The sequence below is a fragment of the Tachypleus tridentatus genome, chromosome 3 (assembly GCF_004210375.1).
Source record: "Tachypleus tridentatus isolate NWPU-2018 chromosome 3, ASM421037v1, whole genome shotgun sequence".
Taxonomy (NCBI): Eukaryota; Metazoa; Arthropoda; class Merostomata; order Xiphosura; family Limulidae; genus Tachypleus; species Tachypleus tridentatus.
Genome location: NC_134827.1, coordinates 101,268,152 through 101,284,375, shown reverse-complemented (window position 1 = coordinate 101,284,375; position 16,224 = coordinate 101,268,152). Strand labels below are relative to the sequence as shown.

Sequence of the window (16,224 nt, the reverse complement as noted above, 5' to 3'; positions counted from 1 at the left end):
TACTGTAATTATAGGTAACTTTATTTGTAGGTGTTTGTACATAACAATAGTAAGACAAAGATCTTCAAACAAGTAATAACATTTTATCTATAAACTTGTTCCTCATAATTCCTTACTTTGCTATCACATGTCACGAATATAATACAAGTTACAGCAATAACAGCTTTTAAAGCAAGTCAATTAATCAGGACAAAAACCATTAAATGACTTAGATTGTCTTCAAAACAAGTCAAATTTTACACTTGACCAGCAAACAATACTTACAAATAAACAAGTCAAAATATTACTTAAGCCATAGTTAATAATTTTTTGTAAAAAACAAACAACAAAAGCCAACACAATAACTGATTTCACATAAATCCAATTCTGTTTTTTTTCTTTCAATATTTGATAATTTTGTATATTTTGTATGTAAACGTTACCCCAGAGGGCTGAAAGAAATAGTAGTGAATGTTCTAAGTATTCACATTACAGTTATGAACCACTTTACCGGTTATGTTTCGGTACTATATCAATAAAATGGAACCGTACATAAACTCATTGTATTCCAAATGAACATTACTGATCATTGTTTGTATTTTTGTTGAAGAAAAACAAGCACTTTAAAAATATTTTTAGGCACATATCAGAAACATTTTTGTGTTTAATATAACTTCCTCCACCAAGTGTCCAAATAAAGAGTGAAAATCCGTTTGTTCACAGTTGTATGGGGTTGATAGTTTGTGTCCAGATAAAGAGTGAAAATTTGTTTGTTCACAGTTGTATGGGGTTGATAGTTTGTGTCCAGATAAAGAGTGAAAATTTGTTTGTTCACAGTTGTATGGGGTTGATAGTTTGTGTCCAGATAAAGAGTGAAAATTTGTTTGTTCACAGTTGTATGGGGTTGATAGTTTGTGTCCAGATAAAGAGTGAAAATTCGTTTGTTCACAGTTGTATGGGGTTGATAGTTTGTGTCCAGATAAAGAGTGAAAATTTCTTTGTTCACAGTTGTATGGGGTTGATAGTTTGTGTCCAGATAGAGTGAACATTTGTTTGTTCACAGTTGTATGGGGTTGATAGTTTGTGTCCAGATAAAGAGTGAAAATTTGTTGAACTGATTCTTCAACTTACATTTCATGGAATGCAAGACATTTGAACACTTACAGAAGCCAGAAATAAATAAACATAACAAAGACGATGACTGCAGCTGTAGCAGCTTTAACATAGGTTGACCGAAGATTCAAGTAATGGGCATCTTTCTTGTATTTTTGGGAAAGTATTGCTAGGTTGCTACTTTTGGTATCTAAGTCTGGAAAAATAAAACAGTAATAACATTTGGAATCCAGAATAATAAAATTATTTCTGATGAAATACCAAAGTGTTATTTATAATTCCTGATAAAACAAACAAACAAAAGAGGTGGTAATCTTAGAGCACACCTTGGGTTCTCAATATGGGCAAGCTAAACTACCAGGCCATACCCAGTTGTTTCTAAATAGACAAATTAATTTAACTACCAGGCCATACCCAGTTGTTTCTAAATGGATAAATTAACCGAACTACTAGGCCACACCCAGTTGTTTCTAAGTGCATGAAAAGTTTAAACAAAGCACATCATTCTGGCTAAGCAATTACATTCACTAATGCCAATTTAGTCAAATTCAGTAACTGTATTAAACAGTGCTTTATCTTCAAGGTTTTGAGTGTGCTTTACTTCACTATAATATATTTAACACACAGATATACATGTGCTTTACATCTAAGCTGAGAAAGCAAAGTTAATAACATAAAGAAGAGACAAAAACAATTTCCACTCAATATTCCATTACACTGATCTGTATGTGAAAAACATTCTTTGTATCACGTACATTTAAACTATGTTTCTGTTACAACTATCTGGTAAAACATCATCAGAAAATGATTAATGTAATAACTAAAGTCTCAAGATATTAATGTAGTTACTAATAAGAGTTTACTAACATAATGAAAGCCCGCACAACAACTGTAAACCAATGTTGGCAAAGCCTTGTGCTCAAAACCAGGAATGTTCAGGCCAGGTGAGATACAACACACAAAGTAGTGATTAAAATGTGAACAGGATTACTTTGGTGAAGTGTAATTTCTTATAAATTCTACTTATGACGTAATATGTAAGAACTAAGATAAAGATTACTTAACACTGTATTATATTATTGATGTTATTGTGTCAAACTGCTGACTAAACAGATAAAGATGTAATCAAACACTCAGATACAGTCCTAGTGTTCTTGTTGTGAGTCGAGTACTTCTGTTTAAAGCAGTGTTCTATGATAAAGAAATAGTTGTTGTTGGTACCACAGTTATTTTTCTGGTTGTCGGAATCTTCAATATACAAAGTGTGAAATCTTCCTATTTATTTTTGCTTTTGGTGCCATTAAATAAATATTGGCGTACACGTTACGTCCATTCAAGTAAGATGATGTAAATGAAGATTACAATTAAATAAGATTGTGTTTAACATTTTCTTTGAAATAACTTAAAAGTTTGCTGTCTGTAACTTAAAGTTATAGATATCTTGTGCCTCTGTAAAGCCTCTGTTTCTCAGCTTATTACATTATGATAAAAAATAACATACCATGCAGAATGATAACAGTAGGAGATTTTAAATGTACGCTTGGCTTACATTAAAACAGATTATGAATTATACTGGGAAAACATTAACAATCCTTCTGATAAAATTTCACTGATGGGATGTAAACATTTCCACATGGAATCAGAAACTTTGGCACTGAACTTGAATAGATTAATCAACACTTCGATAAAATAGCCAGGTCAGAGATCCCCAAGTTTTAGAAATAGCCATTCTTAATTCAAAGCTGCTGGTCAAAAGAAGGGTAACCAGTTAGCAGTCCCACCATCAACACAGTTACTCTTAACTGGGTAGCAGGACTGAGTGTCAGGTTATAGCCCTGTACAGCAAAAAGTACATATTGTGCTTCATTCCTTGGACCTTCAGATCAGCAGCCCAACAAGCTTACTATACTAGACCACACCTGGTAGGTCCCTAGTTCTACTGCAGTGATGAATGAAATCACATTTAAGAATAATAATCCACTCTATGTTTGGAGACAAATATAGCTTCAACATATAAAACTGCTCAAACCACAAATCTGTAGCAAATATTAATGACATTAGGATGGACCACAGGAAAGCTTTTCCTTAACCACTCCATTTGTGATTATCTCAGTGCATCTCTGATATTCCATAAGTCTAGCAAACTCTTTTTGTTCAGTGTGAACATGTTTAAAACAGTGTCTACAGCAGTACATCTTAGTAAGATCTCTTGATCTGTCAGATCTTTCCTACATGTCTCTCACTCTCTCCAGTTAATAACGTTTACTGTAAATAAACCACAGAGCAGCGGGAAAGTTAACTGTCATTCATTCAGAACCGCGAAGGTTTTTGCTTCTCATGTCTAATTACAGCTAAATATTCTGTTTACGAGAGTATCGAATAGTTATAAAATGTAACGACTGACTACAGTGCAAAGAAAAATAATGCTCACATGTTCAGATCTGTGAACGATATTCTGAAACTTTTATAGAAAGATTACTTTTTGCCTTTTATATCTACTCGCAATCAAAGTGACATCTCAAGGGGATCTATAGTCCAGAAAACTGAAACTAACAATAAAACACTCGTAAGGACTTATAAACTTTTCAATAACTTCATTATTTTGTGACTAATGTAATATTCTACTTCTGACTCAACCATTCTTAACATATCATTAGCTTAAGAGGTGTTCTCTGACAGACCCTTCATCAATAAATAATTTTGTGAAGTTTTTTAAACAGTACAACTTAAACCAATAAAACCTTGTCTGATTATTACATTATTATGTTATTGTTAAATACATGAGAGAACCTGAACATAGATTAGGAAAAAAATCACAGGAATCAAACCCATAAATGAAGTTAGAGCGACACAAACATACCCGATAAAATAGATCCTCTCTGTAACACATCGTCAATGTTCTTAACCATTATTCTCTGCACATCCTGAAGTTCAATATTTAGAGCAGAAAGATTCCTTCTACTTCTGAAGTCCATAAAGAACTTTTTAGACTTCTGAATATATGTATCTGAAGGATAAATTACAAGTTTCTGAAAACAATAAATCAGGACCAAAAGCATGGTTATACTGATTTTAATCATTACTTTGAATGACACTGTAAAATATTGATTCTATTGACAAACAGTGTATGATGAACTATATATCACACAATAGAAAAACTACCATGAAGCTCTTAAACACTACAATTAAATTGTATACTTGTAAGGTTTGGTTCCTATGTGTTGACTGAGCATAAGCTAATGTTCCTTCTACAAAATAACATTATTAACAACAGTTTTTATCTTCACTTTACAGACCACAAGATGACGTACAGCAACTAAATGAAATACCCTTTAGAAAGCTGTTAAAAAAACCATATTGTTCTACAAAATAAACTTTATTATTTAACTGTAAAGTATTCAAAATATATTATTGAAGAAATGTATTTGTTATAAATCACTGGTACCTTCATTAAATTATAGAGGTGTCATTAACAAATCATGGAATATTTTTATCATTGCTTTACTTCCAGTTCTTATGTTTAAGAACTGGACTATATTGTTGGTGCTTACTTGTATCACTGAAATTTCATTCAGAAATAAAAATAAATATCTCAAAATATACTTCTAAGTAACCATGTCAGTTTATCATATTTTATTTAACTTCTTCTTACATTTATCTGTTCTTTGGGTTAACTTAAAATTGAAAAATCTTTGTTCCATGTATTCGAAATCCACTGCTATCGTAAGACGAAGCGTATCTTGGAATTTAACCTTTCGTTTGTGGATATTTTTGTAACAAGTCAAAATTGAGTTAGATTTTATATAATTTTCAAACTCTATGTGAAGATACTGACCAAACTCAATAAAGCTATATGGTCGAGACACAGTTGTAACTCTGTTACCATACTGAGAACTGAACTCATTATGAAGGTCTTCTAAGTAAGCAAACGCTAGTCGTTTCAAAAAAGGCTTCTCACACAGGGCTAAGTAGCAGACATCCCCTTTGATGAAGTAACTGGAATAACACAAATAACAAAATACATAACATAAAGCATAAGTTCAACTGCACATGATTGCCAGAAACATGCAGCTAAATAGAAATTTACAAAAGTTTTGGTTTCCCAAAAGTGCAGTTTCAACAGTTCCAAAAGGTTGTTTCAATTATTGGGCTGGTTATAGGCAAGACGTTTCTCAATAAATTATGCCATAAAAATTTAATTATACACAGATCTCTATGCACATTTATACTGATTAAATAAGTTTAGTGAACTAGAAAAAAAATTACAAGTTTATAACTGTCAAGCTGAACTGGGTTATCTTTAATTAAAAGGACACCAAATGGGTAAGCTAAGATTCACTATGTCTATGATGAAAGATTGTTTTTGAATTTTGTGCAAAGCTACATGAGGGCTATCTGCGCTAGCCATCCTTAATTTAGCAGTGTAAGACTAGAGGAAAGGCAACTAATCATCACCACCCACTGCCAAATCTTGGGCTATTCTTTTACAAACAAATAGTGGGATTGACCATCACATTATAATGCTCCCACGGCTGAGAGGGCGAGCATGTTTGATGCGACGGGGATTTGAACTCGCAACCCTAGGATTATGAGTCAAATGCCTTAACCACCTGGCCATGCTGGTGCATGATGAAAGAAAGTATATATTTTCAGTGATGTTGAGAAAATCCACTTGTATAGAAATATATATGTAAAAACAGCTCATCGTCAGGTTCACTTTGACCGAAGAAGGTCGAAACGTTGTTCGCTCCTCTACGCAAAATATTTTCTCAACCCAAATGAGCCATTTTTACATATATAAAGTATATATTTCAATGTACTATTATCCAATTAGGTTACATCATTTTCAAAATATATAACAACGATTAGATAGAAAAACAGGAAAGTATTTCATTGTAGAAATTATCAAGTGAACCTTAACATTTATAATAAGTATTTCGTATCGATGATATTGTTTCAATAAAATTTCATATCACTGTAACAAAAGAATTTAGGTGTTCTTTATGTCCAACCAGTAATGAAGATTATAAGTCACATAACTAATGATGATTGATCGTAATTTGTTCTCTGTAGAGAGCAATAATATGTAACTTATGTTTCAATTGGAACAATCATTCAAAACAACAACTGAGATTCCAAATAAAAATTAAGTTTCACAACATGCACTTTTGTATAAGCATCAGAAAGAAATCCTAATCTATGGTAACTATTTCTGTAAGATGCTGCTGTTACAAAAATATTTCAAAAGATTAAACTGTCATTAAACCTGTGTGAATGTGATATCCTTTGATGACAAAAATACGTGAACGAGATAAAAGCAGCAGTCTGCAGAAAAACATGTTATACCTCTTCACACTTGATGAAGGACCTGATGCGATTATGATGACTATAGAATTATGCTTCTCTAGTAGTGAGGTTGATATTTACAAAACTAGTGAAACTAGGCAAGTAATGACAAATAAATCACAACTGATGCATGCAAAAACAAAACAGTGCACACTTTTGTTCTAAAATGTACATGAAATATTCGTAAAATTTTATCCTCTGGTATAAGCTAAGAACATTACGTAGTGTAAAATAACCACAGAAACTCAGAAAAGGACCATGTATACAATTTTATATTAAAACTCTACGCTTACTGTTGTCAGCCCTTACAGGTAACAATGACATTAACTTGAGTTATTCTAAAAAGTGTTGGACTTTAGTTTGTGATTTTGAAACACACACTGCTGGCCAAAATCTTAAGGCCAATGAACATAAAGAAAAAATATGCATTTTGTGTTGTTAGACTCAACCACTAATTTGAGTAGAGCTTTGAAAGATGAAAATGAGAAAAGGGAAAATAAAAAAAACAACTTTTTTAGCATTTAATAGGGAAAATGTGAACACCATGAAATTAGCCTAAATACTAGCTGGTCAAAAGTTTAAGACCATACTGAAACAAAGAATTAATCAGTAAACACGTAACGAAATTTAGTCATTTGTGTTCAAGCATTAGCGTTGTCAACATCTTCCACTGACATCTCCTGTGTTACATTGGGTAGAAACATGGCAAAGGCTAAAAAGTTTACAGAGTTTGAATGTGGCAGAATTGCCAAGCTGCAAAAGCAAGGTCTCTCTCAACGTGCCATTGCTAGTGAAATTGGGTGTAGTAAAACTGCTGTTGCAAATTTCTTAAAAGACCCTGAAGGATATGAAGTGAGAATTTCAAGTGGTCGGCCCAAGAAAATTTTGTCAGTGTTGAGCAGAAGGATTCAACAAGTTCTCCAGCAAGACACCAGCTGATTGTCGAACCAGATTAAGGCCCTTACAGATGCAGAATGCAGCTCAAGAACAATAAGACAGCATCTATGAGAGAAAGGCTTTGAAAATTGTAAACGTCTTCAAAACACACCTCCTTCCACACCATGAAACAGCTTGGTTAAACTTTGCTGAAAAGACCAAACATGGGACGTAGAAAAGTGGAAGAAGGTTTAGTTCTTTGATCAGAAAAAATTTAACCTGGATGGTCCAGATGGCTTCTAACGTTACTGGCATGATAAGGATATCCCACCAGAGACATTTTCTACACAGCACAGTGGAAGAGTTCCATCATGATCTGAGGTGCTTTATCCTTCCATGGAACAATGGAGCTTCAGGTTATACAGGGGCATCAAACAGCAGCTGGCTACATTGGCATGTTGGAGAGAGCATCCTTATTGACTGAAGGCCCTCACTTGTGTGGAAATGACTGGATCTTTCAGCAGGACAATGCTGCAATCCACAATGCCCACAGGACAAAAGACTTTTTCATGGTGAATAATGATTCCTTTGGACCATCCAGCGTGTTCGCCAGAACTGAACCCCATTGAAAATGTGTGAGGATGGATGGCAAGGGAAATCTACAGAAATGGATGTCAATTCCAAATAGTGCATGATCTTCGTGAAGCCATCTTTACCACTTGAAATAACATTCCAGCCAGTCTTCTGCAAATGCTTATACCAACATGCCAAAGCGAATGTTTAATGTTATTCTCAATGATGGCTGTGCAACTCACTACTGAGACCTCTTGTTGGGCATTTCCCACCCTGTTTAGGACTTCTTTTTGGTATGTTCTTAAACTTTTGACCAGCTAGTATTTAGGCTAATTTCATAGTGTTCACATTCTCCCTATTAAATGCTAAAAAGTTTTTTATTTTTATTTTCCCTTTTTATTATTTTCATCTTTCGAAGCTTTACTCAAATAAGTGGTTGAGTCTAACAATGCAAAATGCATATTTTTTCTTTATGTTTATTGACATTAAGATTTTAGCCAGTAGTGCATGTAGCACATACAAAACCAAATACATATTTTTTTTATGTTCTGTCAAACACTCAGCAGATGAATGGAAGGGGTACATTTAAAAAATGGACAGGGGGGTTGTTTCAAAAATCAGGATGGTCTGGTTCTGCCTGGTGGATCCAGGGGCATGTTCCTCATAATGTTTGGGATTTAAAATAGTGTACTCATCACCACCCACCACAAACTCTTGGGCCACTTTTCTTACCAACAAATAGTGGGATTCAATGATACATTATAACACCTCCATAGCTGAAAAAACAAACGTGTTTGTTGGGACAGTGATTTGAGCCCATTACCCTCTGCTTACATCTCAAACCCCCTAACCTCCTGGCCATGGTTTAAAAGACTCATCAATCAAACACAAACACCACTTTGTTCCATAATGCATTTACTTTGATGGTTATTCCCATCAAAACTGTGATTTAAATTCAGACAACCCACATGCATTGTGCCACATTTATTATAATTAAAAGTCATCTGCCTTTTATTTGCCCAATTCACCGAATCACGTAAAACTTTTGTCAAATATCCACCTCTCTTTCACCTTAATAATCACCAGTCAATTTCAGTGATCTACTGATCTTCCCTGTGCCTACATAATTACTGTTATATCAAGACCAGAGGTCCTAACACTGAGTCCTAATATATTTTGCCTCAGATGTGTAGCCAACTCATGATCTTTCTCATGCATCTACTGACTGATCATTGACAAAAACATAACCATCAACCTCAGAGCAGCCAGAGAAAAAAGAACCAACCAATGAAAAGCAGTTACTGTTTGCAAGCTGTTGTCTTTTTATAGAGACCTGTACCGTGTTATTTGATTTGTTGTGGTTATCAACACTGACCTCGATATTTAAACCCAAAATGTTTCTACAATTCAGCTTATGGTGCTACTGTAGCTTGTAGTCTACACAGATGCCATCATCATCACCATTTTAACTTTCATTTATTTACAACTGGCACCATTTTTTATGAGCAACACTTTGAAATTCGTAAAGCACAAAATACCACCACATACTGTTTGGTGGCAAATATAATTAGAATGAAACATATTACAGCAATCAAAACTAGTGCAATTATAACCTAAATTCAAGGTACTGTTTTTAGAACACATGACTTATTAAATTATTGTTATTTGCTGAAGAAAAATGTGGAAAGATTTTAATTATTTAAAAAAAAACGAGTTAGTGAATCATTAAAACAGTAATCATGATAATATCTGTGTAGACCACACGCTATAGTATACACTGTAGTAGCACCCAGTCTACAAACAAAATGTCATTGACCCTCTCGTCAAAGGCCATGGGATCATGTTTGTTGATTTGCATTTGGAATTTTACTGAACTACTATTTTATGTATTTATTTCAGTAAATTTGGTATTAAACTGTATACTATAATTCAAACTTTAATATTATTTAAGAGTTAATTTCTTAATTTAAAAGTAAATATTGAAAGAACACATCTAAATACCAATTTTTTTTTGTGAGTCATAAGGTATATTGAATGCAGCACTGGTTAAAATTTCATGTTTGTGATGTTGAAGTACTAAGTATACGGTTCCATCCAAATCAGGGACTACAATTACCAATACTGATAAGCCATAATATGAAGTAAAAACCTCATATGGCTGAGATATGGCTTATGTACCAAATCAAACAAAGTGGCCCAGTTCACCTCATTCCATTTTTGGAAACAAACCTTTATACATACACTTACTTCAATATATGACAAATGAATAATCAATCTACAACTTAGAATGTCTCACTAGCGGTTTTTTCAGCTATTTTAATCTGTTAAAAGGATATCACGTTCTTTCAAACCAAGATTTCAAGGAGGTAGGTTGTGTCTTCAGTTTGTTCCAAGTTTATACTTTTTAGACCTAAACAAATACAAGTTACTAAGCTTGATAAATTATAGTGGAATTCTATGGTATTGATATAGTAATTAATTATTGTTTTTGGTTATTCAGCTGTATATGTAAAACCTAAACAAAAATATTTTGTTTCATATTCTTCACATGCAAAATTTTAAAAGACTTAGCAATCTATAACCAGCAGCAACCAAGTACAAAGGTTACAGCTAGAAAAGATAATTTTATTTCTGTATAGTAATAATCTATATACACATATAATGTATAATAATTGAAACGTAACTACATATAACATGATACTAGTCCATTGAAACACAGCCAAGACAGGATCGCTTTCTAAAGCTAAAGGTCAGTTTTTATATTATTGGATATGGTAACATAAATGCACATGCATTGTGCAAATGCAAGTTATGTAATGTTAGCTTGGCATGAATGGAAGTTCAATATAATAAAAAATAAATATATAATGTTACGAGACTTAAGCTATTTAGACCAAACATTTGTATTTTTGTGTTATAATATGTAGTCATTCTGGCACAAAAAAAAGCCTATCTTGTTTATTTCCTAATTTTTTCAAGAGGGTTACAAGGTCGGATAAACTGACAGATCTCACACGGTTAAGGTAGCAAAAATATAGACAAAATACAAAGTTCTACTGAAAACAAATGTTTGAAATGCATTTGGGAGGTCTTAAAGATTACATAAATAATATCTGAGGTTTTTAGGTTGAAAAATAGCTTTTAATAGTAACATGAAATCACTTCACACTTGGACTAGTAACAAAACAGACTGAATATTTTCACAAACAAATCTTTAATAAAATACTCCGTTAGAAAAATATCATTTTTTGTGTACCAAAAACGTGTAATGCTTACTTAACATCTACAAAAGTTTACAAAGACACACACACCGCACCAAAAGTTACAGTATAAATACTTGATGCTTGCAAATGTGTACACACGAACGTGTATATTATACTGAGCCCACTGCACGAAGGTTAAAAAATTATTTTAAATTTAGGGTGAAAATATTAACATATATACTTACTGAAACATATATGGCCCAGTTTCTATACTGCAAAATGGAGGTGACTGGGCATTCAACTTACGGAACAACATTTTTGCTTGATTCTGGTATTCTAGAATATTTTGGCCAGACTGTAATTTAAAAAAAATTTAGATTATACAGTTCTTGATTACTGTGTATTATTATTAACTAGGAACAATTACATGTATGTTCACATGTTTTATAGGAAAGTGTTTTTTACCTGTTATAGCAGAGAAGTTGCACCTAAAAAGATTTTGTTAACAACTAAAAGAGCATCATAAAAACACTTTAAAACTTTTATAATATTTGTGCATGAAACGTTATATTAAAATAATTAACTAACATTTTAATTATCCATCTATTAGTACAAACAGGTGCATTAAAGTGAAATGCCGTAATATCTAATTGAATTACAAGTATATTTGCTGAAGAATGAAGTTTAAAAAGCTAGATTAATACTTTGTTCGTTATTCATCAAACAGGTAATTTTATAATATCCTAATGACTAACTGAAAACTTGTTACACATTTATAAAACATTAAAGTAGAATTTCTCAAACATGCATTATTTGTAAGTTTTCAGTTTATTACTTGCTATGGTAATTGTGCTTATTAGTGTTCATTCATGAACTTACTCTATTCTATCACAACTAAATTTGGACACTGTTGTTTTTTTACCGAAACTTTAAATGAAAAACAGTCGTAAACTTCAAATTAGGAAGTAAAACTTACAGTCAAGTTTCACCATGATGAGCTGAAGTCTACTTAGTGTAGGATATTCAGAAATGTGACCTAGGTAAGAATTAGCTACGAACATGCATTTTAACAATGTTACACTTCTAATAATTATTATGTAAAAACTGTTACATCAAGGACTTTTGCTTGTTTTTTTGTGTGTGTTATCTACTACAAGTTTTAATCTGTATATAGTTACATACGTAATGAATATCATATGAAACCGTAAGGTCTTTTACTCATCCTTTATGCCTTGCCTTAGTGATCTATGTTCAATTCTTAAGTAACTGAGGTGTTTAAGATTGTAAAGGGACTTTATAGTAATTTTTCAGAGATTTAATTTGAATACTCATATTTGTATTAAGTAATTTATTTGGGCTATCTTCTTGTTTTTTTTAGTTTTTATTTATTAATGCACAAACTTTCAGCACCTGTAGAAGGTGTTGATGTATCATTTTTTTTTCATACTTAACGACAAGAACAGTAGAACTAGGGGACATAAATATAAATTTTGGCAGGGTAGGAGTCATCTTCAGCTAAGACAGTTTCATTTTTCTAACAAGGTGATTGTTACAGATGTTGTAAAGGCAGTAAATTTAAGTGAGCTTAATAAAACGTTTGACAATTATATGAATTATAAAGGTAATTTTTAAGATTTTTTAATTTAATATGTGGAACAGCCAAGATAGACCAACATGTTATATTTGTGTAAAAGTAGCACATTCTACAAAAATTAACTTTACAGAATACAGTTCTGTGCATGGCTGCCTCAAAATCAATTTATCAAAAGTGTTAAGATTTAGGAAAAAGCTTGTCTTTCTTTCATAATCCTACCACGTTCTACAGTTTTATACACATATTTTATATTTAAAATGCACAAAATGGCATTTTGGCTGGAACTTTTGCACCAGAATTTGTTACAGTCCTAACAAATGTACATCCCAGTTTCCCAAAAACAAAACTTGGCAAACCTACAGAAATATACACTTGATAGTTGCTAAAAGCACTTAATGCTGGTAATATTGTAATAGTAATATAACTACAGTATTAAGTTACATTGGTGAGGGATGATGAATTTTTCCTTCACCACAAATGGCAGTGTGAAATTGTACTTTAAATTTGAAGTTTTGTTGCTTTATTTATTATATCGAGTGTAACCACAGGTTATCAGTGTAAAAAGACTACTTAGCATGAATCTTATGGTAGAAAACTATGTCTCTGAAATCAATACATATATATTTAATATTATACCAACATTAAATATGAAATTTTGTTTTATGAATGCTTACTATACTGCATGCCGAGTTACTGCATTTGGTTAAAAATAGTTTTATCTGTTGTGGCAATACTATTTCTGTTAAGTTAAATGCACGTTGTTTCTCTGTTGTTTGCGTAAAAACTAAATATATATATGTATGTGTGTGTAGGAAAAAAAATTTGAGAAAGAACAAATCTTACGATTCCAATTTTTCTGATATGTAAATTGCTAACTTATTTAAAACATTAAGATTATGAAACAAATTTCCTCTCGTCTAGAAGTTAGGACGAGCTGGGTTTAACATCCTCACCTGTTCATCTTCTTGGACTGAGGCGGCTAGAGGTAACCCATCCGACAATCTAGCTATCATGGTCATCAATACCATTTTTTTTTATAATTTGTGTATAATGTTTAAATTTTATTTATTTTAATTTCATTCCACATATTAATTTTTCAGATTACTGTAAAGTTAAGCCTAAATCTTTGATTACACCGTCCAAAAGATAATTAAGCAAACATTTAATAAAGACTTCATTCTCTCTCATCTATTAAACTCTAATAAAGATAAGTAGCGACATCTGCAATAAAAACGTAGTCTTGGAAATTAAAATTTGTTGACAAGATTGTTTTTTTCATTTGTCAAAGATGCAAACTATAAAGTATAAAATGAATAGACAATCAGCAATAAAAAATCACAACTCCGCCATTATTTTTTCATCACTTATAGCGCCGCTCTTTGTGATAAATATTACGTGTATAAATATTTCAAAAAGAGCGCAGAAAATTAATTACAAATAAAGAAAAATGTGGATGAATGAAATATTTATTCATACAATAAAATAAATCTTTAATTGTTTCGCTTGGACTTTAATTACTGATTAAGTATACTTTGTTACAAGTTCCAGCTTCTACAGTAAGTAAGATATGTATTTACAGTAGGTATGACGTTTATATATATATATATTTCCAAGACGGCTGGTATGGGCATTAAAATAAAGTACAGAACAACGTTTCGACCTTCTTAGGTTATCTTCAGGTTAATAAAGAGTGTCAGATACACAAGTTTTATCGGTTTGTTTGTTTGTTTTGGAATTTCGCACAAAGCTACTCGAGGGCTATCTGTGCTAGCCGTCCCTAATTTAGCAGTGTAAAACTAGAGGGAAGGCAGCTAGTCATCACCACCCACCGCCAACTCTTGGGCTACTCTTTTACCAACGAATAGTGGGATTGACCGTAACATTATAACACCCCCACGGCTGGGAGGGCGAGCATGTTTGGCGCGAACCCGCGACCCTCAGATTACGAAGCGCACGCCTTAACGCGCTAGGCCATGCCAGGCCCCAGTTTTATCGGTAAAGAACAATTTGATATTGAAATTAACGTTCAACAAACCAACAGTGCATTTAACTTCTAGAAATAACAATTGTAAATACATATTCAATCCACGTGAATTATTTATTTGTGGTTTGATGGCTAAAAAACAATAAAAATGAATATAGTAACAATAACACAAAAACTATACAACATCTTATGCAAAATATTTGAATAAAATTGAGAATGTGTGAGGAAATAATTATCAAAGATATGTAAAGACGTGTCGGGGTTTTTATTATTTGTGGGATTATTTGATTTTATTAATAAAGTTTCTCTGATTTTTCTCCTGTAAGTGTGAGGCTCATTTTTAGTATTGCGATATTCTGTTCAGAAAAAACAAACAAACTGTGTTTATATATTCATGGAGCTGTGAAGAGTGTTTTTGACGTTGTGTTAACTTTTCTTTAAGTTATGTCTTGGTTCACCTATTAAGCCTGGACAATTAATACAATTTTCTTAATATATGTTTAATTTTCATTCCAGGGGTGGAAACTAATCCAGATGACATATTAAGGTTACAGTTAGAAACTGAATATTTAGTAAAGCATTGAGTTGAGCGCACAACTTATTTATATATGCTTTCTGTGATGCATATAGTGTGAGGCAAATCTAAGAGGTTTTTTAAAGTGTCTACCTTCTGGTGAATTACATGATTGGAAAACCAATTTATGTCATTTCCACTGTATATTATTTTCTACAAATTTCCGTAGTTAAGCCTTGCGGGATTTGCGTGATGTTAAAATTTTAAAAGTTTAACGTTTAGTTGTTTTCGTTTTCCACTATGAATTGTGAGTATTTATGTAGGTTATTTATGTGTTGGAGGAATTTTATTTGTTAATTTTGGCAAGTAAAGTTGAAAAAGCAATCTCAATATTTGAACCAAAATGCAAACATATATATATAATAGTGACTGTAACATGTTGTTCTATGTGATAAAAGGAAAGAGTGGTCAAGGTCACTGATAATGAATTCCCCATGGTATGTCGATGCAACTGAAAAAAATACGAATCTCTGTATTCAAAACAAATAAATGCAACTGGTTGCAACATTTGTATTAAGTACTTCTGTTTTACGTTAATTATCTTTATGGGACTTTGTTAAATAAGTTATTCAGTGAGTTGTATTGCCTCACGACAAGGGGTTTGATGGATAGGTTTACGACATCAAAGTTGGACACAATGACGTTACTGTCTGAACTATATAAATGTTGTAGTACGTGTGGAGGGTTTTTTTTAATTGAGTGTTTACTTTGGAAACATAAGGTTCTCACATCTAGTCAAAGTATTTACTAAGGTTGTAGTTTAAAGAACTGCAAGAAGATATACTTGGGTTTGGTTTGAATATCGCGCAAGGCTACACAAGGGCTATCTGTGCTAGCCGTCCCTAATTTAGCAGTGTAAGACTAGAGGGAAGGCGGCTAGTCATTACCACCCACTGCCAACTCTTAGACTACTCTTTTATCAACGAATAGTGGGATTGATCGTACATTATAACGCCCCCACGGTTGAAAGGGCGAGCATGTT

At 32.5% G+C, this 16,224-nt stretch overlaps 1 protein-coding gene across 1 annotated transcript; it reads right to left on the bottom strand.

The window, feature by feature from the left end:
• Positions 1-14,046, bottom strand: LOC143247614 (vesicle-trafficking protein SEC22b-like). Its single transcript, XM_076495950.1, has 5 exons — positions 13,638-14,046; positions 11,336-11,445; positions 4,928-5,088; positions 3,953-4,099; positions 1-1,288 (listed from the first exon to the last, which is right to left on the bottom strand). The coding sequence occupies exons 1-5, from the start codon at positions 13,710-13,712 to the stop codon at positions 1,140-1,142; spliced, it is 642 nt and encodes a 213-aa protein (XP_076352065.1). The 5' UTR covers positions 13,713-14,046; the 3' UTR covers positions 1-1,139.
• Between the last annotated feature and the right edge of the window lie 2,178 nt (positions 14,047-16,224).